The sequence below is a fragment of the Pan paniscus genome, chromosome 9 (genome assembly GCF_029289425.2).
Source record: "Pan paniscus chromosome 9, NHGRI_mPanPan1-v2.0_pri, whole genome shotgun sequence".
Taxonomy (NCBI): domain Eukaryota; kingdom Metazoa; phylum Chordata; class Mammalia; order Primates; family Hominidae; genus Pan; species Pan paniscus.
Genome location: NC_073258.2, coordinates 5,433,701 through 5,460,905, shown reverse-complemented (window position 1 = coordinate 5,460,905; position 27,205 = coordinate 5,433,701). Strand labels below are relative to the sequence as shown.

Below are 27,205 nucleotides of genomic sequence, written 5' to 3'. Positions count from 1 at the left end.
AGATATTCCTTAGAATGGTGAGACAGATTTTATTCCCTAATTCCTGACAGTAGGGGAAGGAGCTGCGTTCCCTGCCAGTTCAGCAGAGGTGACTTTTGGATTTAAAGGGAGTATGATTAGCTGGGCCTGGTGGCATGTGCCTGTAGTCCCAGCTACTCAGGAGGCTTAGGCTGGAGGGTCACTTGAGCCCAGCATTTTGAGGCTGTGATGAGCCTTGATTGCACCACTGCACTCCAGCCTGGGCAGTAGAGTCAGACGCTGTCTCTAAAAAATAAAAATAAATAAATAAATAAATAAAAATAAGGGAGAATGGAGGAGAAGGAGGGTGAGCAGGGGCTCAAATGAAAAAAGCCATGGAGCTGGTCAGTGTGCATGTGTCAAGGCGGCCTTGTCTACAGCTGGCAGTGGTGAAAGTTAGGGTTCTGCTCCTCCTCCCAATGGTGACATGCGGAACAGTGGCTCTCGGGTCCTTGAGTGACGCACCTGAGTGGTGGAGGTGCACGCTTACTGCTTTGAAGGCTCTAAGGAGGGAGGCTGGGGCTTGGGGCCAGGGGCCAGGGGCCAGGTGAGGCTGGCTGGAGCAGCCACATTCTCCTGGCAGCCCTGTGCTTTCTTGGGCTGGTCCTTTGAGGGGGCCCAGTCCTCCTGAGGCTGTGGCCTTGACCTGCAGAAGCCATGCTAGAGTCCAGCTGTCTCTTGGTGCAGGGGTGTAAATGGCACACATTGTCAATGTGGGGTTCTCCTACCCCTCATCCCCCAGCACCCAGAGGGAGAGGGTGCCGCTGCGGCAAAGAGGCTTGAAGTTGGTTTGATTTGGGGGATTTCTGTTGTGAGTTTTTAAAAATTGAGGTTAAATTCTCGTAACATACTTAGCTGACAGGAGGGATACCATGATCGTGTAGGTAGCTTTCCCAAGGCGAGGCTTATCGGTTATACTCCAGATGTGCTGACCCCTGTGATTTCCCCAAATGTCAGAAACTGAACTGTGTAATTTGTGATGGTGTGGAACTGTGTTCCTGCTTTCCCTGATAGAAAACATAAATTAAAAATGTAAAAACTAAGTAATTTGTATGACATAAAGTGAGAAGTGCACAATTCTGTGGTATTTGGTGGATGATGTTGTCATGCAGCCTTCATTTCTGTCTAGTTCCAAAGCATTTTCATCACCCAAGAGGGAACCCATCCATACCTGTCAGGTAGTCACTCCCTCGCCCCCAGTCAAAGTGCTGCCCCTGTGCCTTTGCCTGTTCTGGATGTTTGGCGTCCAGGGAAGGGCTTGAACACCTTTTTCCTTGGTTCTGTGCCATCCCCTAGTCCCTGTCTTTCTGGCGGCCTCTGGGCTGCCCGCCTGCCTGCCTGACACCATGTGCCCTCTGTCTTTGCAGCTCCTGACTACAGGTCCATTCTGAGCATTAGTGACGAGGCAGCCAGGGCACAAGCCCTGAACGAGCACCTCAGCACGCGTAGCTATGTCCAGGGGTACTCACTGTCCCAGGCAGACGTGGACGCGTTCAGGCAGCTCTCGGCCCCGCCTGCTGACCCCCAGCTCTTCCACGTGGCTCGGTGGTTCAGGCACATAGAAGCGCTCCTGGGTAGCCCCTGTGGCAAAGGCCAGCCCTGCAGGCTCCAAGCAAGTGAGTAACAGAGTGGGTTCCCTGGCCATTAGAACCTCTCTCCCAAGGTCAAGGGCTTTCTCCATCACCCTGGTGCTTACCTGGCGTCTGCGGATACCCCAGAGGGAGCCTCGCCCAAGTGTGTCTCGAGCAAGTGGCCTGGATGGGCAGATGCAGCGCTTGCTGGATGGAGGTTGGGATAAAATCAGGCCCTATGGAGTTGGTTATTCAGGAGCGGTATGTTCACATCACTGGTGTGGCAGGATTGCCTGAGGTGGTGGGGTGCAGAGCCGCTGCGGCTCTGGGGTTCCACGTAGCATGCCCAGGCCACGGGCCCTAGCCTTGTGATTTTTAGCTAAGGCTGTGCCTGGCTCTGGTTGACTCAGTTCTTTCTCTTTATTTTTTCCATAAGATTGTAGCGTGTCTATCCTCCAGCTTTAGAATCGTTGAATCCTAAAGTATTAATTGGCATTGAACTTTTTTTTTTTTTTTTTTTTTTTGAGACGGAGTCTCGCTCTATCGCCCAGGCTGGAGTGCAGTGGTGCGATCTCCACTCACTGCAAGCTCCACCTCCCGGGTTCATGCCATTCTCCTGCCTCAGCCTCCCGAGTAGCTGGGACTGTAGGCGCCCACCACCATGCCTGGCTAATTTTTTGTATTTTTAGTAGAGACGGGGTTTCACCGTGTTAGCCAGGATGGTCTCGATCTCCCGACCTCGTGATCCACCCGCCTCAGCCTCCCAAAGTGCTGGGATTACAGGTGTGAACCACCGCGCCCGGCCGGCATTGAACTTTTTAAAAATCAGAAATAAGTCATTTTTTCTCTTTGAGATGATGTCTGTCCCGTAGCTCCAGCCTGTTGGTGCTGGTTGTGTCTGTGGAACGTGCCTGTGGTTATTTGCGGGAGATACTCCTGGGATGCCTGCATGGCTTTGTCACTCTGTGGCAAATCTGAGGGGGCTCCATGCCATCATCACTGAAGTATGCCTTTGGGTGGCCCAGCTCCTCCTGTGGCTGTGGGCACTCCTCCACCTTCATGCGGGGGCAGGTTTAGTGCTGTTTTCTGGTGGTCCTGGTTGTAGCTGGCAGCCTTCTGGGGGCTTCTCCAGACTCCGTTGGGGCCTGGGATTGGGAACATGCCACCCCGCCTCTGCCATGGGTCAGGCCTCTGCTAGACCACTGTTTTAACCAGGCTGGAGGTGGGGATGTCACATCTCCTATGGGTCGTGTTTTCTGGATAACTCTGCAGCAGACACTCCTTCCCCAGCGTAGGGCAGAGGCCGTTGCTGTGCAGGTCACGTCCTTCCCCATGTAGCCATTCCTGCCTGAGCCTCCAGCGCGGTCACCCAAGTGACACCTGTGCTGTGAGGTGCCTTCTCTCCAAGGTCTCGGGTGTCAGGTTGTTCCCCCTGCCATGTGCCATTCCAAGACACAGCCAGAGGGGGGCAGGATTAGGGAGGGTGAAGCGGGCCTGGTATGTCCAGCTCAGCAGTGGCCTGTCCAGTCTTCCCTCATAGGGACTTGTTGAAAGAGCGGCACAGACGCAAGCCTCCATCCACACTGTGAGAGGAAGGAAGGGTTTTGCTCCTGCAAACACCTTTTAACCTACAGAGAGGAAGCAGAGCCACGTTGCTGTGTAACAGAATGGACCATGGATAGCACTAATGGAGTTGCTGTGCCCTCCCCAGGTTCCAAATCCCCTCATCACCCAGGCTGCGCAAGAGGCTGCCAGGGTCTGCTTGTGCCAGGAATGATGGGCATTGTGTCAGGCGACCCTCACTCAAGCTTGGTGTACACTGAGCAGGGGCTGAAGGGGGAGGTGGGAGCTGGAGTCTGGGACTGCTAGAGCATCCAGTGACCTCGAGTGGGTCCAAGGTGCCATGGAGTCCAGTGTAGTGTCCTCGCCCATGTCCCTGGGATGACAGTAGCTGTGGATCTCCCTCCATGTAGCTGTGACAATCAGAGCTGCTTCCCCCCGTGAGTGGGAACGCCCTCTATTTCCATGGCTCATACTCCCCAAGCATGCACCTTCCTTGCTGGCACAGTGGGCCATGTGCCCCTCCTCCTGCTTGCCCTTCCACCTCTGTTGGACATCCCAGCAGCATCAGATGTGCCTGTGTCTGGCCCTCAGTGTGCCCGCCTGTTACCAGCCCCTCCCATGTGCCTTCTGTGTCCTGTCTCCAAGATCCTCTCAGACATGGAAAGACTCTGCTTGGCCCGGCGCGGTGGCTCACTCCTGTAATCCCAGCACTTTGGGAGGCCAAGGCGGGCGGATCACGAGGTCAGGAGATTGAGACCATGCTCGCTAAGTCGGTGACACCCTGTCTCTACTAAAAATACAAAAAATTAGCCGGGCGTGATGGCGGGCGTCTATAGTCCCAGCTACTCGGGAGGCTGAGGCAGGAGAATGGCCTGAACCTGGGAGGCGGAGCTTGCAGTGAGCCGAGATCGTGCCACTGTACTCCAGCCTGGGTGACAGAGCGAGACTCCGTCTCGGGGGGCGGGGGGGGGGGGGGGGGGCGGGAATAATGGAAAGGCTCTGCTTAACCCCCAGGTCCCTACTTCTGTGAAGCCAGACCCCTTCCTGGGGGATCTCTTCCCTGGATCACCAGCCTCCAGCACGGAGGTCCACTGGATATCAGGACGTTGAACTTGTTGAGCACTTCTCACCCGCAGTGGAGGCTCAGCCCTTCCAGCCTGCCGGCCTCTCCCTACCCCCCGGGAAGGAGTGTCAGCCATACCCTTCACTGAGGAGGGTGTGGGTCTGTCAGACGCCGAGGCCATAGTTTCAGGAACATGAAGGTTTGGTGTTGCTCTCACCCCTCGGATGGAGGACCCTTAACTTCCTGATGAAGGATTTCTCTCCATGAACCCCTTGCTTGGGTCCTATCTGCATCTGGTGTGTTGTAGGCAGACTGCTTGCCACTTCCTGGCTTCTCTCTCCATTGTTTTATCTTCAGCCTCCCACATCCCTGTTTCAAAGCCATGTCTCTCATGAGCGGTTCATAGTTGGTCTGTTGTTGGATCACTCAGGTCAGGGTGGGACTCTGGAATCAACGAATGTGTGTTCATTTTTTCCAAAGAAACAAAAGCACAGGCCAGGCGCGGTGGCTCACACCCGTAATCCCAGCACTTTAGGAGGCCAAGGCAGGCAGATCACAAGGTCAGGAGTTTGAGACCAGCCTGGCCAATATGGTGAAACCCCATCCCTACTAAAGATACAAAAATTGGTGGGGCGTGGTGGCGGGCGCCTGTAGTCCTAGCTACTTGGGAGGCTGAGGCAGGATAATCGCTTGAACTCAGGAGGCGGAGGTTGCAGTGAGTTGAGATTGCGCCAGTGCACTTCAGCCAGATTTTATCTAAAAAAAAAAAGGGGGGCAAGGGTCCTTATGTGATATCTCTCAGTTCTTCCCTTTTGCAAATCTGAATTTGTATATCTGGGCCTGGTAACCTGTTTTCCTGGGGAGCCCATCACCAGCTGTGTGGAGATAGCAGCCTTAGGGGAGCAGGAATGCTGGCTGTGGCCAGGCTTCTTGGACAAGCTTTCAGTCCTGTGAACCCTGGGCCGTTTCCTCATAGCAGGGTGAGTGTGATGATCCCGTGGCCTCATGGCTGTGTTTCTGGGCAGCGTCTCCAGCTGTCTGAGATGGCAGCAGTGGCCTATTGAAGGAGCTCCAGGGTCTTTGTGAGGGAGGAGAGTGATGGGATCCTAGAGTGGCCGGTTGAATGCCTCCAGGCATTGAGTGAGATTCTCCTTCAAGGGCTTGTGAGGCATTTAAAGTACACTGAGGCCGAGCTGCACTTGGCCTCAATAAGCACATGATGTTTGATTAAGATTGGACGTTGCCTACGCTTTAGAATCTGACCACCTGTGACCGCTGGAACTCACCTAGAGTGGGGGCTCCTGCTGAGCACTGGCCCTCTCTCCGTCTCCTGCCCCATCTCCCACCTGCCCACAGTACCCCCACTGCCCAGACACAGTGCAGCCGCCCTCCTTCCTCCCCTTGGCCTGTTAGTCATCAGCGTCTGCCGTCCTGGCTCGTGTGGCCTGAGCTAGAGCTGGGAGGCCAGGAGATGGCTGGTGCCCAGGACCAACTTCCCCATGATCATTGTGTGGCGATTTGCTGGCCATGCTGCCAGACCCTCTGGCACAGAAACCAGGGACAGGAGGAGGCAGGATGCGAGCACCCTGGTGACCTGCCAGGCGGCCTGCTGGGGTGGGCACAGGTCAGTGCTAGGAGTATCCATCTTGTAGGCCTTCCTGGTGCCACTCAGCAGAGACATGTGAAGCCCTTCCCAGGGCCAGGCACCAGCTGGGGTCAGAGGTGCCCAGCAGAGCATAACGCAGAACCTGGACCTGTGGGCGACGACTGTGGAGAAAAGTGGGGATCTGCTGAGGGGGCAGGGCAGGCAGGAGCCGGCTGAGGGCAGCGGGAAAGTCACCAGGTACCGTCCTCCACACCTAGCTTTGCCGGATTGACGTTTCAGAGGGTGAATAATCACCCTGTGGCTGCCCCTGGCCCCAGGGACAGAGCTCTGCCCCTTCAGGGATCTCAGATGCAGGTTGTGTAAGGACAGCCTTGTGCCAGGTTGGAAGCCAGGCCTGGAAGCAGTGTGCTCAGAGCAGCCCAGGCGGCCCGTAGGCGAGTGGAGGGGAACAACTAGGGAAGTCTGGCCAGGAGGAGGTGACTGCACTGAGGGGCTGGCTGGCAGGGGTCTCTGCCTGGAGGCTGAGAGGAGCTCAGGTTATTTATGAAGGCAGTATAGACCTATGTGGAGCTTGAAGCCCAGTGTCTGGATCAGAGTCTGCTGGGCTGTGGGCCCAGAGCTGGGAGCCAGCCACTCACTTCTGCAGTGTCCGAAGTGATGAGGAGGGGCTGGGCTGGAGCCAGTCTTGCCTGCTGGCCGTGGCCACAGGGGGTCCTTTCTGCTCTGACTCCTGGCTTCTGCTGCCAGGGCTTGGAGGCTTGGAGGTGGCCTCTGTCCCAGCAAGAGTCCTCAAAATCCTCAGTTTGTCCAGGTGAGGGATCCTGGGTGGGGGAGGTTCCCAGGGCTGCGGCAGCACAGACCATACCTTGTCAGTGTCAAGCCCTGACTGACCCAGGAGTGCCAGGTGGTGGTGTGCTCACTGCCAGAAAGGGGCCAGTATTTGAAGAGCAGTGGAATGTGCTGGGCACGCTGTGCAGGCATTCCTCAGCCCTCCTGGGGTTCTAAGGGTGTTATTGGGGTATGCTGCCATACAGAATATTAGAAAGCAAAAGGAAGACACGGTTGTCGGGAGGCAGAGCTTGCAGTGAGCCGAGATCACACCACTGCACTCTGGCCTGGGCGATAGAGCGAGACTCCATCTAAAAAAAAAAAAAAAAAAAAAGGACGCAGTTGTCTTTGACCTGCGTAATGTTGACCGAGATTTGGAAAACTATGGTCCCGTTGTAAAAACCAAGTCTCCAGGTGAAGAGGCGACTTGCACTTCCTGGTGCTGCCCCTGGACCCTGATCCTGCTCTCTCTGCCTCCCAGGCAAAGGCCGGCGTGTGCAACCCCAGTGGTCCCCTCCTGCTGGGACCCAGCCATGCAGACTCCACCTTTACAACAGCCTCACCAGGAACAAGGTAAGGAGAACACAGATGCTGTAGCACACGCACACAATGGGGAGGCAGGAGGCAGGACAGCCCATGTGCCTTGTCGCACAACAGACTTCTCTGTTCCTTGTGTTGGGCTCTGGAGTTCCGTAAATCCAGGTTTAAGATCCTTCAGTCACTTCCATGTTATAGTCTCTGTGGCCCAGAGGCAGAGCTGTCCTCTGAAACCCAGACACGTGAAGTATCATGCCTCATGTGGAAGCCTGCCCATGACTTCTGGGCATGGATCACCCTGGCTTGTCTCTCGGACTCTGCCCAACCATGAGTACTTGAGGTCATCCACAGCCAGGCCTTTCAGGAGGACGCGTGGTTGCAGCAGGTGGCACTGTATGAGCCAAGCAGGATGGACAAAACGGCAAACTGGCTGGATGTTGTTGGGAGCACAGCAGGTTTTGAGAAGAAGGCAGGATTGGTTCCTAACAGAATGGGGTTTGCATGGTTTGCTTGGCTCAGGGCATGGCCAGTGACTCCAGTGATTTCAGACCAGGCTCTGGGCGGGGCTGCTTGGATTTCCATCAGGGAGCATGTTTGGCAGACAGAGAGTCAGGTGTGAGGGAGTTCATGGCCTTCCTTGGGAAACTGGTTGAGGATGATGCCCCCAGAGAGGTCTGAGGGTGCTGGGATGTTGGGGAGTGGTGCCAGAGCAGCACCACGATTCGGGGGTCCTGGCCTCCAAGCCGCGCTCCCCCAACAGGGACTGACCCTGGCCAAGTGTTGTCTGCCTCAGTTTCTTCATCCGTAAAAAGAAAATGACATAACCTACGTCCTAGAGTGTACTGCATATTGAATATTTAGCTCAGGGTCTGGCACATGGTAGGTACTCAGTAAATATTAGCTGTGTTATTGTTAAATAAGCAGCATTTCAACAATCAATAAAATCATTGATTCCCTTTATCGCCTCCCTCCATAGATGAGTAGAACCCCAGGGAGGAAGAGGCTCCACCCACCCAGGGCTCAGTTGGTGGGAGGTGCCGTACATCTCACTGGGCTCCCACTGAGACTGTGACTTTTCACAGTAAAACAAAATGGTCTCTGTTGAATTGTTTACACAAAACACAAACCACACTGTGATGTTTGTTGCTGTTTTTGGTAATCCTGTGCAGTGTTTCTTGCATTTCTTGTGATCGTCATTCCTTCATTCCTAACAAAGGAAGTGTTCATACCTCAAGATGGGAAAAAGGTGACGTGGTATTGCTGTGGGCCAACCGTCTATGACGCATCTCACATGGGGCACGCCAGGTAGGTCCACCGCGGGGTGTCCCTGCAGCTTCTGCAGTTGCACGCAGAAGTCAGAGCCATTGGGATCCACAGCAGCGATCTTAGGTCCACAAAGATCTTAGATCTGCTACAGAGACCTGAGATTTGAGGAATCAAGACTGAATTTCTTCTCTTATTTTTAAGATGAAAATTTTAATTCCATAAGTAATCCATATTCACTGCAGAAAGACTACAGATCACCAAAAAGAAAATGTCCATAGCCCCACTGCTAACATGCTGGACTCGACCTGGGCACTTTTTCTCACATACCTTAAAGTTTTCTCTCATCCCTCAAGCTCTCGTGGGGTCCCCAGATGCTGAGTTCCCGTGACACTCAGACCTGACAGGCCTGACGCTGGGTTGGCTGTGACCCCCACCGACCACTGGATGGTCATGGCTGTAGCTCCTGACGAGTAGCTGGCTGTTGGGGTAAATGCCACAGAGTCCTTTTATTTGTTCATGTTTTAGTTGCAGTGCCAAGGTCATGTATAGTCAACCCTTGAACAACCTGGAGGGTAGAGGGTGTGACCCTCTGCACAGTTGAAAATCCACACATAACTTTTGATTCCCCAAAAACTTCACCACTAAAATAGCCTCCTGTTGACCAATAGCATGCCAGTCAATGAACACATATTTTGTATATACATTACATACTGTATTCCTAATGATAAAGGAAGCCAGAGAAAAGAAAATATTATGAAGAAAATCATAAGGGAGAGGAAATATATTTACTATTCATTAGGTGGAAGTGGATCATTATAAAGGTCATCATCCTTGCCATCTTCACGTTGAGTAGACTGAGGAGGAGAAGGGGGGGGGTCTTGCTCTTTCAGGGATAGCAGAGAAAATCATATATAAATGCACTCATGCAGTTCAAACACGTGTTGTTGGAGGTTAAGCTATGCATATCGTCTGGTTTGGAAATGTTTGTTTTTTCATTGCTTTAGGTCCTACATCTCTTTTGATATCTTGAGAAGAGTGTTGAAGGATTACTTCAAATTTGATGTCTTTTATTGCATGAACATTACGGATATTGATGACAAGGTAAAGGGAATTTGTAAGATTAAATTTTAAATGCAATTGGATGGTGTAAAAGAAGATAGAACTTTCGCATAAGTAAATAATGTAGGCTTGAGCTAGCTTGTGTTTTCACCTGATAAACATCATTTTAATCCCCTCAGTGAGTTAATATTACCACTTCTGCTACTGATATGATCATTTCTATGATGTTCAGACACGGTTAGAAACCTGCATGTTGCTCAGGGGTCTGTAGCCCTGGGTGTTTTGCAGAAGGAAGGCCTCCCACAGCACGCACTTCGACATGTGGCTTGCAGGGGAAGCTGGGGCCCCCAGGGCTCATTTCATTGAGCGTCAGAAAGATCATGTTAGGCCTTGGGCACTACTTGGCAGGTGGGAGATGGAGGGTGGTGTTTCTATTTGATGATGGTGTGCACGTCCGGGGCCCACAGTTGTCTCCCACCACCCTCACCCTCACTTAGAGTTGGCCAAGGGAGAGAGTGGCCTGCTGCAGAGGGATGCATGTGGGATCCAAGCATCACTCCCCAATGTCTGCCTTCCCTCCCCAGATCATCAAGAGGGCCCGGCAGAACCACCTGTTCGAGCAGTATCGGGAGAAGAGGCCTGAAGCGGCACAGGTCTTGGAGGATGTTCAGGCCGCCCTGAAGGTGGGCCTCTTGCTGTCTGCTCTAGAAACCGAGCCCTTTGCTTTCTGTTCTCGGTCCTTTGTAGGCTACTGTCCCTAGGGTAGTGTCAGTCTCACAGGCTTTCACAAAGTGTATGTTACTCAAGCCAGTTCCGTCAGGGGTGCTGAAGTCTCCATAGGTAAGGTCCCCTGGCCTGTGACAAAGTCACCAGGAAAGATGTACTGGAGTGGAGTGGAGAGTAGGTGACATTCCTGCCACTTACAGGAAAACAACTGAATTCATCACAGTGCCACTAATTACACTTATAAAAATGCTTACCAATATTGCTGTCTAATTTTCAATGCCAAGGTTACAACTAAATCAGAAACTTCTGCCCAAGATACAAAAGCTATACTAAGCTTTTTAATTTGGTAATACTGTAAATTTTCAGAATCTTTTGAAGAAATTAGTTCTCTCTAGTATTTTCATTCTGAATAACCATCATTATATACTTATTTTTATTACAATAGTAAGAATAGGTCATTTTACTCTCTACTAATTATCCTTAGTAATTACAGTAATCATTACGGATATGTTTATGGCATTTTATCTCTGGAATTAAAAACAGGAATAAAATTAGAGCTGAGCAATCTTTTAGGTCAGTGAGGCCTGAGTACCTTCCTGATGGATGTGTCTGCAGCACACCTCAGAACACACTGGGTGGCCTACTTTTCCTCATCCCCAGAACAGCCCTAGAAATGCTGCTCTCCCACCCAATTTGCATTGGAGAAACTGAGGCACAGAGAGGTTAGGTGCCCTGTCCAGGGTCACACGTGAGAGGGCAGAACCAGGAGCTCCTGAGCCGGGAGCTTCAGTCTCTCTTAGTTCCTTACTGCCTGGCCACTTGGGGTGCACACTTCTCTATCTCTATGGGGCCATGGGAAAAACTGTTCTGTTTTCTACCTGGAATCACCTTTATGAACTTGGGGTTTTGCTGAGCAGTATCTAATAGGTTTGACGTCTCTTTATGGTTGCAGCCATTTTCAGTAAAATTAAATGAGACCACGGATCCCGATAAAAAGCAGATGCTCGAACGGATTCATCACGCAGTGCAGCTTGCCACAGAACCACTTGAGAAAGCTGTGCAGTCCAGACTCACGGGAGAGGAAGTCAACAGCTGTGTGGAGGTGAGGCTTCACACGTCTCCCAGCCAGCCCTTTCGGGTCAAATGTCGGGCCGTGCATAGACTGATCTGTGTGCACGGATTGATTCCACAGATTGTCTTAGTGGAAGACACTCTGTGTCTCCAGTAGCTCCACTGTGGCAGGTGGCCCTGTTCTGTGGTGGCTGAGTCAGTGCCCCTCCCCTCCCACACCCCTTTGCCCCATTTCCTGGGTGCAGAGCCTGTGCCACTGGAAGGAGACTCGGGATCCACACCCTCCCGCCACTTCCATCAGATAGGCAGGAGGTGCACTTGGAACGTGGGGAGGCAGCCTTCTGTCGAAGTGTTCCAAGATTCTCCAGCGGACTCTCCCCACACCAGCTGGAGGAGGAGGAGCAGGGATTAACATTGAATTGAGCATTGAGGCCTGTGGGTACCTACTGAGCTTGGGGCCTTCACGTTGACCAGCTCTCCTGCCCCTGCCAAGATCTCCTTCAGACACAGGGCAGAGACCTGGGTGCAGAGGGGACCCTGCCCTCTTCCTAAGGCCTTTCCCTGTGGCTGGCGCCCTGGACACAGTCAGGAAGGCCTTCTCCTTTGTGCCAGCGCCGCCTGCTGGTCACCCTTTAAGAACTCGATGGAAAAGAGAAGAGACGGCTGCAGCTGTGTGTAGAAAAAGAGGCCCCACTGAGGCCGCAGCCCTGCCTTCCCTCACCACTGCCCTGGCCCCACCTCAGTGACGGGGCAGGGAGTCTGTGTCTGCCCTTCGCCAGCATGTTTCTTTCTAGTTTGGTCTCTTCTGTGTCCTGACTCAGCAGATCGCTTCGTTGCGCCTGTTTCCAAACTTCATGGAAACACGCCACGTGTATGTAGTCGTCAGTGTGCTTTCACCCAAGCTGTGCTTCTGGGACGACCCACATGTGGTCACTGTCACTGCCTCAGTGCCTGCCTGGGGGCCGAGCTGTTTGTCTGTTCTCCTGGGATGGGCAGTTAGGTTTCCTTCTTACCAACCATGCTGCTGTAATTTTTTCCCCAGTTGTTCCACTAATATTCTTTTTTTCTTTTAATTGTGGTAAAACACACATCATAAGAAATTTACCATCTTAGCCATTTTTAAAAACTTTTTTTTTGTAGAGACAGGGTCTTTTTGTGTCTGGTTTATTTTGCCCAGCATAGTGTCCCCATGGTTGACCCATGCTGTAGTGCGTGTCAGACTCTGCTTCCTTCCTATGGCTGAATGATACTCTGTTGTGTATAGATGGGCCACATTTTGCTCATCCTTTCACCTGCCCGTGGACACGTGGGTTGTTTCCACCTTTTGGAGATGCAAGTAATGCTGCTATAAACCTGGGTGTACAAATATCTGTTTGGGTTCCTGCTTTCACTTCTTTTGGGGATATACACAGAAGTGGAATTGCTGGGTCATGTGATGATTCTATTTTTGATATTCTGCGTAACCACCGTATTGTTTCTGCAGTGGCTGCACTCTTACACATTCCCACCCATAGTGCACTGGGGTTCTGTTTTCTCCACATCCTTGCCAAAGCTTGTTATTCTTCATTTTTTTCATCCCAGTAGGTGTGAGGTGGTATACTGTGGTTTTGGTTTGCATTTCCTTAATGGCTAGTGATGTGGAGTGTCTTTTGCTGAACTGTGAGTTGTTTTGTGTTGTCTCTAGGTGGACATTTGCAAGTTTCTTTAGGCCATATACCTGCAAGTGGAATCGCTGGGTTGTGTAGGATATATGTGAGTGACTGCCGGGGGTTCCCAACACTGCCCACACATTCTGGGGTCCTAGAAGGACTCATGAGACTCGGCATCGAGTTATCATCTTGTCTAAGGTTTGTAACAGTGACACAGCGAGGAGCAGAAGCTCAGGCGGAGTCTTCAATCATCCATGGGCAGGCTGCTGAAGCTTCCTCCCTGCCTCCCATGAGGGGACACAGCACACTCTCCCCCACCAGGAAAAAATGCAGCCACATGTGTGAAATGTCCCTCCCTAGGGAAGCCCATCACATAGGCACCCTCTGCCTGGCACGTGCCACAATTCCTGACTCCCCAGGAGGAAAGCTGGTGTTCCACCTGCATAAGCCACAGTGTTTGTTCAACAGCCCACTGGGGGCTGCTGCCACAGAGCTGGGTTTCCCGGCCTCTTAGCACAGGGGACATTTCAGCTCCTGGATGCCAGCTAATGGCCAGCTCTGTAGGCAGGCCTTTCTCAGGTGGCAGACACAGACCTTCTAGGCTCACTTTTATTTTCATAGTAGCCATATCAGAAATGTCTATATGGCCAGGCACAGTGGCTCACACTTGTAATCCCAGCACTTTGGGAAGCCAGGGCAAGAGGATCACTTGAGCCCAGGAGCTCCAGACCAGCCTAGGCAACATAGTGAGACTCTATTTCTACAGAACTTTTAAAAATTAGCCAAGCATGGTGATGCAAGCCTGTAGTTCCAGCTACTGGGGAGGCTGAGGTGAGACAATCACCTGAGCCCAGGAGTTTGAGGCTGCAGTGAGCCTTGAACATACCACTGCACTCCAGCCTGGGCAGCAGAGTGAGACCCAGACTCTTAAAAAAAAAGAAAGAAATGTCTATGCAAATTTCTTCTTCTTCTACCACATTTTGGGTGTGCTGTGTATTTACACATACACCTGCATTTGTATTGTTGGATTCTTCCCTTTCATCAGTCAATGAATGTGAAGTGCTGATTGCTGTGGTTTGAATGTCCCTTTTTCCAACCTCTCCTGAGACTGAGCATCTTGTCACGTGCTTGCTTCCAGCTGTGATTCTGTGCCCCCATCTCTCCCCCTTTCCCATGAGGTTATTGGTCCTTTTCTTACTGTTTTGTATCATTCTTATGTCTTCTGATATTACTATGATTTGAATGTTTGTCCCCTCCAAAACTCATGTTGAAACTTAATCCCTAGTGTAACAGTATTAAGAGGTAAGGCCTTTTAGAGGTGATCGAGTCATGAGAGCTCTGTCCTCATGAATGGGTTAATGGATTAATGGGTTATCACAGAAGTGGGGTAGTTATCATGAGAGTGGGGCTGTTACAGAAGCCAGTTTGGCCCTCATGAGCCCCCTGGCCATGTGATGCTCTGTGCCACCTTGGGACTCTGGGAAAAGTCCCCACCAGCAAGAAGGCCCAGAACAGATGTGGCCCCTTGACCTTGAACTTTCCAGCCTACAGAATTGTAAGAAATAAATTTTATTTAAAAATTACCCATTCCCAGGCAGGGCATCGTGGCTCATGCCTGTAATCCCAGCACTTTGGGAGGCTGAGGTGGGCAGATCACGAGGTCAGGAGATCGAGACCATCCTGGCCAACATGGTGAAACCCTGTCTCTACTAAAAAAAAAAAAAAAAAAAATTAGCTGGGTGTTGTGGCGTGTGCCTGTAATCCCAGCTACTTGGGAGGCTGAGGTGGGAGAATCCCTTGAACCAGGGAGTCAGAGGTTGCAGTGAGCCGAGATCGTGCTGTTGCACTGCAGCCTGGTGACGAAGCAAGACTCCATCTCAAAAAGAAAAAAAATTTTACCCATTCCCGGCCAGGCGCAGTGGGTCATGCCTGTAATCCTAGCACTTTGGGAGGCTGAGGCGGGCGGATCACCTGAGGTCAGGGGTTTGAGACCAGCCTGGCAAACATGGCAAAACCCCGTCACTACTAAAAATACAAAAATTAGCCAAATGTGGTGGCGCGCGTCTGTAATCCCAGCTACTCTGGAGGCTGAGGCAGGAGAATAGCTTGAAACCAGGAGGTGGAGGTTGCAGTGAGCCAAGATCACGCCACTGCATTCCAGCCTGGGAAACAGAGTGAGACTGTCTCAAAAAAACAAAACAAAACAAAACAAAAAACAGAAAACAAAAAAAAGAACAAACAAACAAAAAAACAGAAAACAGACTAAGACACGAATTCATCTCTGTTACATGTTGGCATGTGTTTGTGTCTCTTAATTCTGTTCTATTGGTCAAATTGTCCAGCCCAGACCAGGTGCAGTGGCTCGTTCCTGTAATCATAGCACCTTGGGAGGCCAAGGCAAGAGGATCCCTTGAGCCCAGGAGTTTGAGATCAGCCAGGACAACATAGTGAGACTCTATCTCTACAAAAAGTTTAAGAATTTAAAATTTAAAAAATTTATAAAAATTGCCCAGTCCTGCAGGAGTATCATGCTGTCTCTCACAGGTATCTGATGGGTAAGAGGCCCCATCTTGGTTTTGTCGTTAGGTGTGTTTTGAAGCCTCAGCTTGTCAAGTTCCATGTAAGACACTGTTGGGATTTTACATGTTGTATCTAAGAACCATCTCAGATCCAGTTTGGCTGTGTTGATCCTCTCTAGTCTTTTTGTTTTATCAGTTTTTGTCCATTCTTTATTCCTTCTTTTCTTCTTTTTCCTTTGGATTTATTCTGTTTTTCTTTGTCTCACTTAGCAGTTTAGCTTATTTTCTGATTTAAGAATTTAAGGCTATACATTTTCCTCTGACTGTTTTTGCTGCAAAATTTGACATCATTTACTTGTAAACAATTTCTAATTTCCATTTTGGATTTTTTAGCCCAGGAATTATCTAGAAGTAATTATCTAAAAGTTAATTATCTAGAATTACTTAGAAGTTTTAAATTTCCAAATTTAAATTGGATGGTACTTTTTCATATTAACTTATTGTTATTCGCTTATAACTTAATTACCCAGTGGTTGGAGAGTATGGTCCGTCCCAAGCTGGATCTGTGAACAGAGACTTGTGTTGTGGCCCCTGTGTGTGCTGGTTTCTGAATGTTCTCTTGTGCTTGAGAAGATTCCGTCTAATCCCCTAGTGCACAGTTCCACATGCCATCCACTTAGCTATACCTGTTGGCCGTGTGGTTAATATTTTGTGTGTCTTTGCTAATTCTTCCTGTTGGCTTAGCCTATTCATACAGTTTCTTTAAAAAACAAAAACAAGAACCAAAACAAAACTCCCCCTCTGATGGTGAATTTGTCTGTTTCTCCTTATTTTTTCACTTTTTAGAAAAAAAAAAAAGTTCTTTTTTTAGAGGAGATTCTGGTTCACATCAGAATTGAGAGGCTATATATATCCCCTACCCACCTCACCGTCACCTCCCCCAGCATCCGCACCCACCAGGGGGTACGTTTCTTACAGTCAGCGAACCTGCTCTGAGCGTCATTACCCTGAGTCCGTGGTTTACTTTAGGGTTCACTCTCAGGATTGTACATCCTATGGGTTTGGACAAATACTATCTCATATCCACCATTACGGTATCACACAGAATAGTTTCACTGCCCTGAACATCCTCTGTGCTCCAGCTATTATCCCTTCCTCCCCACCCCAACTCCTGACAGCAGCTAGTCTTTCTACTGTCTCTGTAGTTTTGCCTTTCCCAGAATGTCACATACTTGGAATCCTACAGTGTTGCAGCCATTTCAGATCGGAAAAAATTTTTAAACAGAATACTTCACCTCTGATCACCAAAATGTATAGGGATTTCTTCCTCACCCAGCCCACCTCTGCCCCGACAACCAGTCAGTTCTCTAGCAGGCATCAGCTGGGAGTCCTAAAATTTAATTCATTTCCAACACAGTCTGCCAGGAGGCAGCGTCAGATCTGACAGGTTGAAGGGCTCAGTCCCATAAGACTGTCCCCAATTCAGATGCCAGTTGAAAGTAGTAGTTTGTTACCTATACTTCTGACCTACCAGTTATTGGCCGGGCGCGGTGGCTCACGCCTGAACTCCCAGCACTTTGGGAGGCCGAGATGGGCAGATCATGAGGTCAGGAGATTGAGCCCATCCCGGCCAACATGGTGAAACCCCGTCTCTACTGACAATGCAAACATTAGCTGGGCGTGGTGTCACGTGACTGTAATCCCTTCTACTCGGGAGGCTGAGGCAGGAGAATTGCTTGAACCCGGGAGGCGGAGGTTGCAGTGAGCTGAGATTGCACTACTGCACTCCAGCCTGGTGACAGAGCTAGACTCCATCTCAAAAGAAAGAAAGAAAGAAAGAAAAGAACAGAGTGCACTGGTATGTTTTGGAATGCTTCCTTTCCCTTCTTGCTATTGGAAACACTAGGGGATTTTTCTCCAATATTCACTGTGAGGCCTGGTCAGGTTCCTAGAGGTAAAACTCACAAAAGTATGGGGTCCCCTATGACTGGGTCCCTGGGGTTTTCAACTGTCTGACTTGCCTACACCAAGCCTGCAGCAATCTCTGTTACAGTCCTGGTTTTCCTCCCCCAACACTGGTTCCCACAGAATTTTCAGCTTATGAGTCTCTGCTCTGGTAAGTTGTGATTGTCTGTCTTCTCCTGTTGGTCTCTCCAGTTTGGGGGGCAGTGGTTTGCCCTATGACCTAACTTCTCTTATGGATCTAAGAAGAGTTGGTTTTTCAGTTTATTCAGCTTTTTACCTGTTGTTAGGTAGAGTGGCAACTTCCAAGCTCCTGACTTATGTGAAACTGGAAAGCAGAAGTCTCTTATCATTTTGTATTTATGCATTTTGATTGTTGATCTGTATGCTTGACCAGCAACATTGAGTATTCCAGTCCTATCATCAGGCAAGTTTTAGAAACATTATCTTAGAAGTATTGGTGGGAAGCAGCTTTTGTCTATCTTGAAGTGTGTATATTTCCCTGTTTGTTCAAGGTGGTTGCCGTCTTCTGGCTTCCATTGTTGGCTGTTGTTGAAAACATCGGCTGCCCTTCAAATTAACTTTTCTTTTATCGGTAAATATGTCTTTTCTATCAGGCGCATTATAAAAGTATTCTCTCTTTTCAGTTTTCTGCTATTTCACTAAGACATTGTAAGAGATTTGTTTTTACTTATCCTGTTGGATATTTTGTGTGCTTCCCGGGGCTGGATTGTTGCATGGGTTTTGAGAAATTCTCAGATGTGTCTTCAAGTATCATCTTTACTCGATTCCCTCTCTCCTCTCCTCTGGGTTGCCAATTAGATGTGAGTCTCATCATTTCATCTCATCCTTCTCCGTGTCTCCTAACCTGTCTTTCATAAAATTTTCCTTCTTGTCTCTGTTCCATTTTGGATGACTTCTTCAGTTCTGTCTTCCTGTTCACAAATTCTCCTTCAGACAGGAAGTGAAACAGTCACTCAGTAGGATGGATAAGACTGTTTCGCCTGTTAATAGATTTCATCTCTGCAGGTTCCGTTTGCTTCTATTTTCAGATCCAGCTGGGCCGCTTTGCTGGCCTGTCCCTGCTTGCTATTGCGTGTCATCTGGGAGTCCGTCTTTATGTCTTTAAGCCTGTAATATTTACTGGATTTTATTATGTATCTGATAACTCTTCCATCTGAAGCGTCCATCTGTTTGTCGTTTCTGCTGACTCCCATTCACAGTTGCTCATGTTCTTGGGTGTTTGGTGACCTCGATTAGGATGTCAGTTCTTGCTGGGTCGTGACCTTGGTGATCCTGAGGGCCAGGATGCGCGTTTCCCTGTACTTGGGGCAGGCCCAGTGTTTGCTTTTCGGGCAGCAGACTTGGCAGCCTTTGCTCCCCAGAGCGCACACCCTGCTTTTGGTGCTTGTCTGCCCACTGGATGCCCTGCCGCGGTGGGGAGGGTGTGCTCATTCCTGCAGACATGCCTTGCCACTTGCAGGCCTGCAATACATTTAACACATCTGTTTGATTCAGGAGCTATAGGCAGGGATTGCATCAGGAACCTGGCCCACGTGGGCCCTGTGCCCCTTCTCTGTCTGTGTTGTGGCTTTGTCCACCCTGTGTCCTCGCTGTCTGCCAGGCCATTTTCCTACACTTTTTCTCTCCAGCCTTGGTTCTTTGCCTCCCCTTCCCGTAGTAGGCCACAGACCATCTGCTTGGTGCCACGCCCTGTCCTAGGTCCACGTCAGTGCACTGAGACTCTAGGTCCCTCCAAGATGGCGGAGGGTAGACATTTCTCTTTTCTGACATGAGTGCAGTTGGGGCGTGTCTCATGCCTAGAGTGTGTGTGGTCAGGACCTGGGTCACACAGGTGCCATGTTTTGCTGGGATTGGTGGTTTTTACTCCCATTCCATGGTGTGTCAAGTGGGGATGGCATCTTCAGTCAATGGCGTCAGGGAGATGGGGCTTTTGAGACCTCTGGGACCAGTGCCCTGCCTATCTCTCCTAACCTCTGGCTGTGTCCGTCATGAATCTTTTCCTGAATGCACCAAGGGGTTGTGCGGTAGGTGACACACTGTGTGCTCCTGCCCAGCCTCTGCCCATAACCCTGCCCTGCATGGCCCAGGTAGGCTGCACATGCTCACCAGGCCCACCTCGGCCCTCCCACCTCTTTTTGCCTCTGCACCCACGGTCCCCTTGGCTTTGCTCCTCTGAGTTCATGTGAGACCTGCCCATTTGTAGAGTCTTGTATTTGTCCCTGCCGAGCCAGTTGTGTAAGCATCACAGTCTCCCTAGGAGACGGTGGCTCTTCACAGGTCAAGGCCAGCACCTTTGAATTCAGGGCACTGATGGGCTCACAACAGCTGCACGAGATGTTCTCATGTGAAGTGTGTGGCCCGCTGCTGGATTTTTGTTTCTTTCTCTTCAGGTGTTGCTGGAAGAAGCCAAGGATTTGCTCTCTGACTGGCTGGATTCTACACTTGGCTGTGATGTCACTGACAATTCCATCTTCTCCAAGCTGCCCAAGTTCTGGGAGGAGGACTTCCACAGAGACATGGAAGCTCTGAATGTAAGTGTCACGATTGTCTTGTGCTGGCTCTCTTGCGCTAAGGGCCCTGATTTCTAAATTCCTGTTTTGGCAAGGCCAGCTCAATTAGGCGGCCAAGTCAACATTGAACTTGAGTTGAAGGGCATAATGGGCTTTTCGTTTTTTGAATTGGGAACGTTTTTATGGAGCGCGTGGTTTTCAGAAGGGAAAATCCCAGGACTTTCTCATGTCTTGCACAGGTTCTCCCTCCAGATGTCTTAACCCGGGTTAGTGAGTATGTGCCAGAAATCGTGAACTTTGTCCAGAAGATTGTGGACAACGGTTACGGGTAAGCACAAGGGCCCTCCCTAGGGAGGGAAGGGCTGCAGAACATCACACAGGGAGGAGCTCCCCAGCTCTGAGTCTGAGTTTGGGAAGCAGAGGAGCAGGTGTTCTGGGGCTGCGTAGCTAGAAGTCCCAGCAGACTTCCTCCTACAACTCTGGGCCCCACCCAGGGGCTGAGGAGCATGGGTCTGCACTGTCCTGGGGGCCATGGTGAGAACCTAACCCAGAATCTGCTGGGAAGCTCGGCAGCCAAGACCATCAGTCATGGGGCCCCAGAGCTGCATAATGGTGAGTGCGAATACTGCTGGGCCTTCACAGACATCAGTGCCATGGCATAGACATTTTGAGAGTGCTAGTCCTGGTGTCATATCCCGAAGGAGGATGCATTTCATCAGCATCTATCGCTTGGCTATGATTTTAGTGACTTTTTGTTGGCAAATCCATCATACACTTCCCTGGCCCGTATTGTCTCAATCTCCAAAATAAGCATTTTCAGAAATGGCCAACAAATGGGAATGCAGACAGGAACCCGGTTATCTGTCTGTAGTGTGTGGGGACCAGCCCCACAGGGTCGGTGGGTTTTTCTCCCCATGTGCGGAGACGAGAGATTGTAGAAATAAAGACACAAGACAAAGAGATAAAAGAGAAGACAGCTGGGCCCGGGGGACCACTACCACCAAGACGCGGAGACCGGTAGTGGCCCCAAATGCCAGGCTGCACTGATATTTATTGGATACAAGACAAAGGGGCAGGTTAAGGAGAGTGAGCCATCTCCAATGATAGGTAAGGCCACATGGGTCACGTGTCCACTGGACAGGGGGCCCTTCCCTGCCTGGCAGCCGAGGCAGAGAGAGAGAGGAGACAGAGAGAGACAGCTTACGCCATTATTTCTGCATATCAGAGACTTTTAGTACTTTCACTAATTTGCTACTGCTATCTAGAAGGCAGAGCCAGGTGTACAGGATGGAACATGAAGGAGGACTAGGAGCGTGACCGCTGAAGCACAGCATCACAGGGAGACGGTTAGGCCTCCAGATAACTGTGGGCGAGCCTGACTCATGTCAGGCCCTCCACAAGAGGTGGAGGAGCAGAGTCTTCTCCAAACTCCACCGGCAAGGGAGACTCCCTTTCCTGGTCTGCTAAGTAGCGGGTGTTTTTCCTTGACACTTATGCTACCGCTAGACCACGGTCTGCTTGGCAACGGGCGTCTTCCCAGATGCTGGCGTTACTGCTAGACCAAGGAACCCTTCTGGTGGCTGTGTCCGGGCATAACAGGAGGTTCACACTCTTGTCTTCTGGTCACTCCTCACTATGTCCCCTCAGCTCCTATCTCCGTATGGCCTGGTTTTTCCTAGATTATGATTATAGAGCGAGGATTATTATAATATTGGAATAAAGAGTAATTGCTACAAACTAATGATTAATGATATTCATATATAATCATATCTAAGATCTATATCTGGTATAACTATTCTTATTTTATATTTTATTATACTGGAACAGCTCGTGCCCTCGGTCTCTTGCCTCAGCACCTGGGTGGCTTGCCGCCCACGGTAGTGCTCAGCACTGTACCGTGCCCCTGCTCCCAGAGACCCACTGTGTCCAGCCTCAGATTGCTTCCCTCCCACAGGAACCACACAGGCTGGATAAAAGAGAAACAAGAGGTTGTGACAGTGCCAGGAACGGGGCAGACTCTTAAGCAGTAGCGCTGCTTCTCTCCCCACTTCACACAAACTACTGTGGGGCAGCATAAGAGCCTGTGCCAAGCCGAGAGGCATGGGCAAGCCGAAGCTCAGAGAGGACAGGTCATTCCAGACTGGAGTAATCTAGAGTGCTTCGTGGAGGCCAAGAGCCTCAGCTAAGCTAATGGGTAGAGTGTGGACATTCAGGGAAAGGTGAGGCCACACAAGAATGAGGACGGCAGCAGCCCTGAGCAAGGCAGGGTGGGAGCTGCATGGGTCACAGGACGCCAGGCAGAGGGACGAGCTGCCCAGGGCAGGCAGGCTGCCTCCGCAGCGGGATGGGCCCTGGTGTCCCACTCAGTCCAAACAGCTGATACGGTTTTCAGTGGCCACCACAGAGAGTAGATAGGCCACAGATTTCGCACTTTTATAGCCCTGCTTTATTTTGTTACTGTCATCCTGCTGACACACTTTCGGGTCTGTTAGATGCACCCCACCCAATTCCTGTTTTGTTTTCCAGCTATGTCTCCAATGGGTCTGTCTACTTTGATACAGCGAAGTTTGCTTCTAGCGAGAAGCACTCCTATGGGAAGCTGGTACCTGAGGCCGTTGGAGATCAGAAAGCCCTTCAAGAAGGGGAAGGTGAGGAGGGCATGCCTGAGAGCATGTGGGCTCTCCCTCCTGGCCAAGCCTGGGTTGTGTTGACTCTGCAGGCCACGGGGGCTGCGCTGAGCCCACCCCTCAGACTCTTGGGAACAGTGCTTTTTCACCTGAAGGAATTTTAGGAGTTTTCTGCACTCACCATTATGCAGCTCTAAGACCATGACATGTGTTTTTTTAATTGATATATAATAATTATGCAATTTATGGGGAACATGTGATGTCTTAATACATGCACACAATGTGTGATGATCGGGGTAGTTAGGATGCTCGTCACCTTAGACGTTTACCTTTTCTTTGCATTGGGAATGTTCCAGATCTTCTGGCTATGTTGAAATATACAACAAATGTTTTGGTAACTATAGTCACCCTACTGTGCTAGTGACCACGAGAACCTATTCTTTCTGTCTGTGTGTTTGTGCCTAGAAACCAACCTCTCTCCACTCACTGCCCCTGACCTGACCCTTCTCAGCTTCTGGTGACCGCTGTTCTATGCTGCACCTCCTTGAGGTCCACCGTTTTTTAGCTTCCACATAAGAGAGAGGACATGTGATATTTGTCTTTCTCTGCCTGGTTTATTTCACTTAACAGAATGTCTTCCAGTTCCATCCATGTTGCTGTAAAAGACAAGATGTCATTTTTTTATGGTGCGTTATTTTTTAAGAAACAAAAGACAGTAAATGCAGTGCTGTCTTGAGAAACATAGTGGCCCCTGGGGCCTGGATTCACAGGGCTGGTGTTTGCTGGCTGAGCATGTGAGGTTTAGGGGGATTGTGGGGTGCTGGGATGTGTGCCGAGTGACGCATATTTGACAACAGCCTGTGCGCCCATCTGGATCCAAATGCTTCAAACACAGATACCAGACTTTTTCTAGACCAGGCAGAATTATATTGGGAACTCTTTCATTGGTGTTTTCTTCATGTTTATCCCTTAAGTGAATCTGGGGACACATCCACAAGAGGCAAGGTTGGAAGCCTCCCTGCAGAGTGGGGATTTCCGCAATGTGCCAGGGCATGTTCTGCACCCCCACCCCGCCTGTCCTAGTGTTTCTGGAAGACAATTTGGCCATAAAAATGTTCATACTTTTATCTAATTTTAGGCTCTATTCTAAAGAAATATCAGAACCTAAAATAAAGGTGCGGTGGCTCACGCCTATAATCCCAGCACTTTTGGAGGCCGAGGTGGGTGGATCACCTGAGGTTGGGAGTTCGAGACCAGCCTGGCCAACATGGTGAAACCCCATCTCTACTAAAAGTACACAAATTAGCCAGGTGTGGTGGTGCTTGCCTGTAATCCCAGCTACTCAGGAGGCTGAGGCATGAGAATCACTTGAACCCAGGAGGCAGAGGTTATAGTGAGCCAAGATTGTGCCACTGCACTCCAGCCTGGGTGACAGAATGAGACTCTGTCTCAAAAAAATATATAATAAAATAAAACCAGACAACACAGACTGAAAAAAGATAGAGATAGCCAGGTTGACACATAAATATCAGACCCGTGGCATTTCAGGCTCCAGGTTTGTGGGAGTAGAGGGGCGGGTTTGTGATGATGAAGCGCCTCAGCTCTGAGAGGATGCAGCCTGGGCCTCTGGACCAGAAGGCTTCACTACCCTAGAACCAGAGTGGACATGCCCACGTTTCATGCACTTCCCAGGAGTTGACAGATCAAGTAGGCCAAGAATTAATATGGATATGAAAGGTTTGAAATATAGTTAACAGGCTTGGTTTGAGAGCTGGGAACTTTGCACTCAGGAATTAAAGAACATCCTTTCCTTCCAAGAACACAGAAACATATGCCAGGCCACAGAAAGATTTCCACAAATCTCAAAGAACCGTTTTCAAGGAACCCTCATTCTGTCAAGGAGCCCTCATTCTGTCACCATGGAGCGATTGTATTAGATAACAACACTTGGCCAGACATGGCGACCCACACCTGTAATCCCAGCACTTTGGGAGGCCGAGGCAGGAGGATCGCTTGAGCCCAGGAGTTCCAGACCAACCTGGGCAACATAGGGAGACCCCCTTTCTACAAAAAATTTAAAGATGAGCTGGGTGTGGTGGCACGTGCCTATAGTCCCAGCTACTTAAGAGGCTGAGGCAGGAGGATCACTTCAGCCCAAGAAGTCAAGGCTGCAGTGAGCCCTGATTGTGCCATTGCACTCCAGCCTGGGCAACAGAGCAAGACTCTGTCTCAAAGACATTAAAAAAAAATTTTTTTTTTTAATAAAAAAGATACCAACACTGATAGGACGGACGTCTAAAATGTACAAACTTGTCTGGGGGGTTGAAATCATGCTCCTGGGTAACTCCTAGGAAAGAAAACCACAGTGGGAAATCAGGGGTGTTTAAGCAGAACAGCAGCAAAGGTGCCACACACCAAATCTGGAGAATGCCCCTAAAGCACCAATTAGAGGAAATTGATGTTTCTAAATGTAGTTATTAAAAAACAAAGATGGAAAATAAGTGAGGTGCCGGGTGCAGTGGCTCACGCCTGTAATCCCAGCACTTTGGGAGGCCGAGGCAGGCGGATCACGAGGTTAGGAGTTCGAGACCAGCCTGGCCAATGTGGTGAAACCCCATCTCTACTAAAAATACAAAAATTAGCCGGGTGTGGTGGCGCATGCCTGTAGTCCCAGCTACTCGGGAGGCTGAGGCAGAAGAATCGCTTGAACCCTGGAGATGGAGGTTGCAGTGAGCTGAGATCGTGCCACTGCACTCCAACCTGGGTGACAGAGCAAGAGTCCATCTCAAACAAAAAAAAAAGGAAATAAGTGAGCTAAGCAGTCAGTCAAAAAGCTGGGAAAGGAACAAGAAGAAGTGGAAAGAAATAGGAAATAAAGTAAAATCAGAGATTAAAGAAACAGAAACAATTATAAAAGCCAAAAGCTGATTCTTCTCAAAAAATAATATAGAAGAACCCTTAGCAAGTTTGATTAATAAAAGTAGAAGATTGAAAAACATATTAGGGCTGAATTATAGCTCATGCCTATAATTCAGCACTTTGGGAGGCCGAGGCAGGAGGATCGCTTGAGGCCAGGAATTCAAGACCATCGTGAGCAATGTAGTGAGACCGCATCTCTACAAAAATTTTAAAAATTAGCTGAGTGTGGTAGCATGCACCTGTAGTCCCAGTTACTCAGAAGGCTGAGGTAAGAGGGTTGCTTGCGCCAGGGAGGTCGAGGCTGTAGTGAGCTGTGATTACACCGTTGCACTCCAGCCTGGCTGACAGCAAGATCCCGTGTGTGTGTGTGTGTGTGTATGTATGTATGTATGTATGTATGTATGTATGTATGTATGTTTGAATAACAAGACAAAAATGGAATGTAACTATGGATATAGTAGAGCATTTCTTAAAGTCCTTAGAGGAAGCCGTGAACAACTCGCACTGCATTTGACACTTAGATGCCGGGAGGGAACTGGCAGCACATGGGAAAGGTGGGAGTGGTAAGTGGAGCAGTGCCCTCAGGTCACGTGGTGAAGGAATGTTCTGGAGGCAGCTAGAGCACACTGACTCACCACTTTATGATGAATTTTGCTATCTGGCCCCATCTAGGGTCTTTTTCTTAAATACCATTTATTCTTGGGCCCATTTTCTTCCAGAATGACTTCAGCATTGGTTTAAGTTCCAGGAAACAGGAGTAGAATCTAACAGCCAATATGCAGGACCAAAGAGGGACATGGATTTCCACCCCTCCACAGTCAGTGATCAGACCTGGGCACATGACCACCCCCGCAACCTCCCCCCACCACGGGGAGTCATAAGGAGTGTAGCCTTAGCTGTGTGCAGTCATGTGCTCCTCACCATGGGGACTCTAATGGTAGAGGAAAAGGGGAGGGGTGATGCTGGGGCCCAAGTGGTCCTAGATGATGACAGCTCCTCACTCCGCCAAGTAAGATGACCCACCAGAGGCAGATGGGCCATGCAGACCACTCGGGAAGGCATGTGGCAGGAAGGCCTAGTGCAGGGAGGAAGCTCCCCCAGTGGGAGAGAACAGGATCCTGTTGTGCTGGTATGAACATGCTTGTAGGGTCAAAGCTAGAAACACTCACTCTGCCTCTGGGGAGAGAGACAGGAAATGAAACCAAGAAGGAAAACTTGAAAGACATTGTGTTGTAACCATAATAGATCTGTTGCCCAATGCACAGCGAGTCAGTATACCGGGATACCAGGGGTTGCCGTAGAAAAAGTGTAGTAATTGTATGGTGGACAAATGGAGATGGGAGGAAACCTCAGATCCGCCTCCCTGAGATTTGAGGAGGGGTTTTTAATTGCTCTGGACAGGTGATGGGGATTGCCGGTTGCTGGGGAAGTGAGGGGCGAAGTCATGGGACAGGGAGGTAAACCACATTTCTGCGACGAGTCAGTTCCTTGGTGCAGGTCTTCAGACCAGTTGGCAACAGCTGTCCTCCTGGAATTCAGGATCCAAAAAATACCTTAAGCAGTTCTTGGTAAAAAGGTCCAGGGTTAGAGATTCTATCGCTAGAAACAGTGGTGGAGCAGGTGGTCAGCGTGCTATGTGACTCTCAGTTAGAGCTGCAGGGAAGCGGATGGACGTGCACTGCACCTG

General features: G+C 49.9%; 1 protein-coding gene and 1 non-coding gene across 17 annotated transcripts in view; both read left to right on the top strand.

Moving 5' to 3' along the window:
* Positions 1 to 27,205, top strand: part of CARS1 (cysteinyl-tRNA synthetase 1) — a 56,674-nt gene that overhangs the window by 8,318 nt on the left and 21,151 nt on the right. For 6 of the 16 annotated variants that reach the window (XM_008969075.5, XM_003816041.5, XM_024930875.4 and 3 more), the window contains exons 2-10: positions 1,386 to 1,634; positions 7,131 to 7,222; positions 8,403 to 8,491; positions 9,457 to 9,553; positions 10,096 to 10,194; positions 11,190 to 11,339; positions 19,853 to 19,993; positions 20,212 to 20,300; positions 22,499 to 22,620. In XM_008969075.5, the coding sequence (XP_008967323.2) occupies positions 1,386 to 1,634; positions 7,131 to 7,222; positions 8,403 to 8,491; positions 9,457 to 9,553; positions 10,096 to 10,194; positions 11,190 to 11,339; positions 19,853 to 19,993; positions 20,212 to 20,300; positions 22,499 to 22,620 (1,128 nt within the window). Of the gene's footprint in view, positions 1 to 1,385; positions 1,635 to 7,130; positions 7,223 to 8,355; positions 8,492 to 9,456; positions 9,554 to 10,095; positions 10,195 to 11,189; positions 11,340 to 19,852; positions 19,994 to 20,211; positions 20,301 to 22,498; positions 22,621 to 27,205 lie in introns of those variants that run through there. The other 10 variants (XM_055093980.2, XM_055093981.2, XM_003816040.5 and 7 more) reach the window with 3 other exon arrangements.
* LOC112441327 (U1 spliceosomal RNA) lies at positions 866 to 1,028 on the top strand. The gene has a single exon (XR_003029256.1). It is a non-coding gene; the product is annotated as a U1 spliceosomal RNA (small nuclear RNA).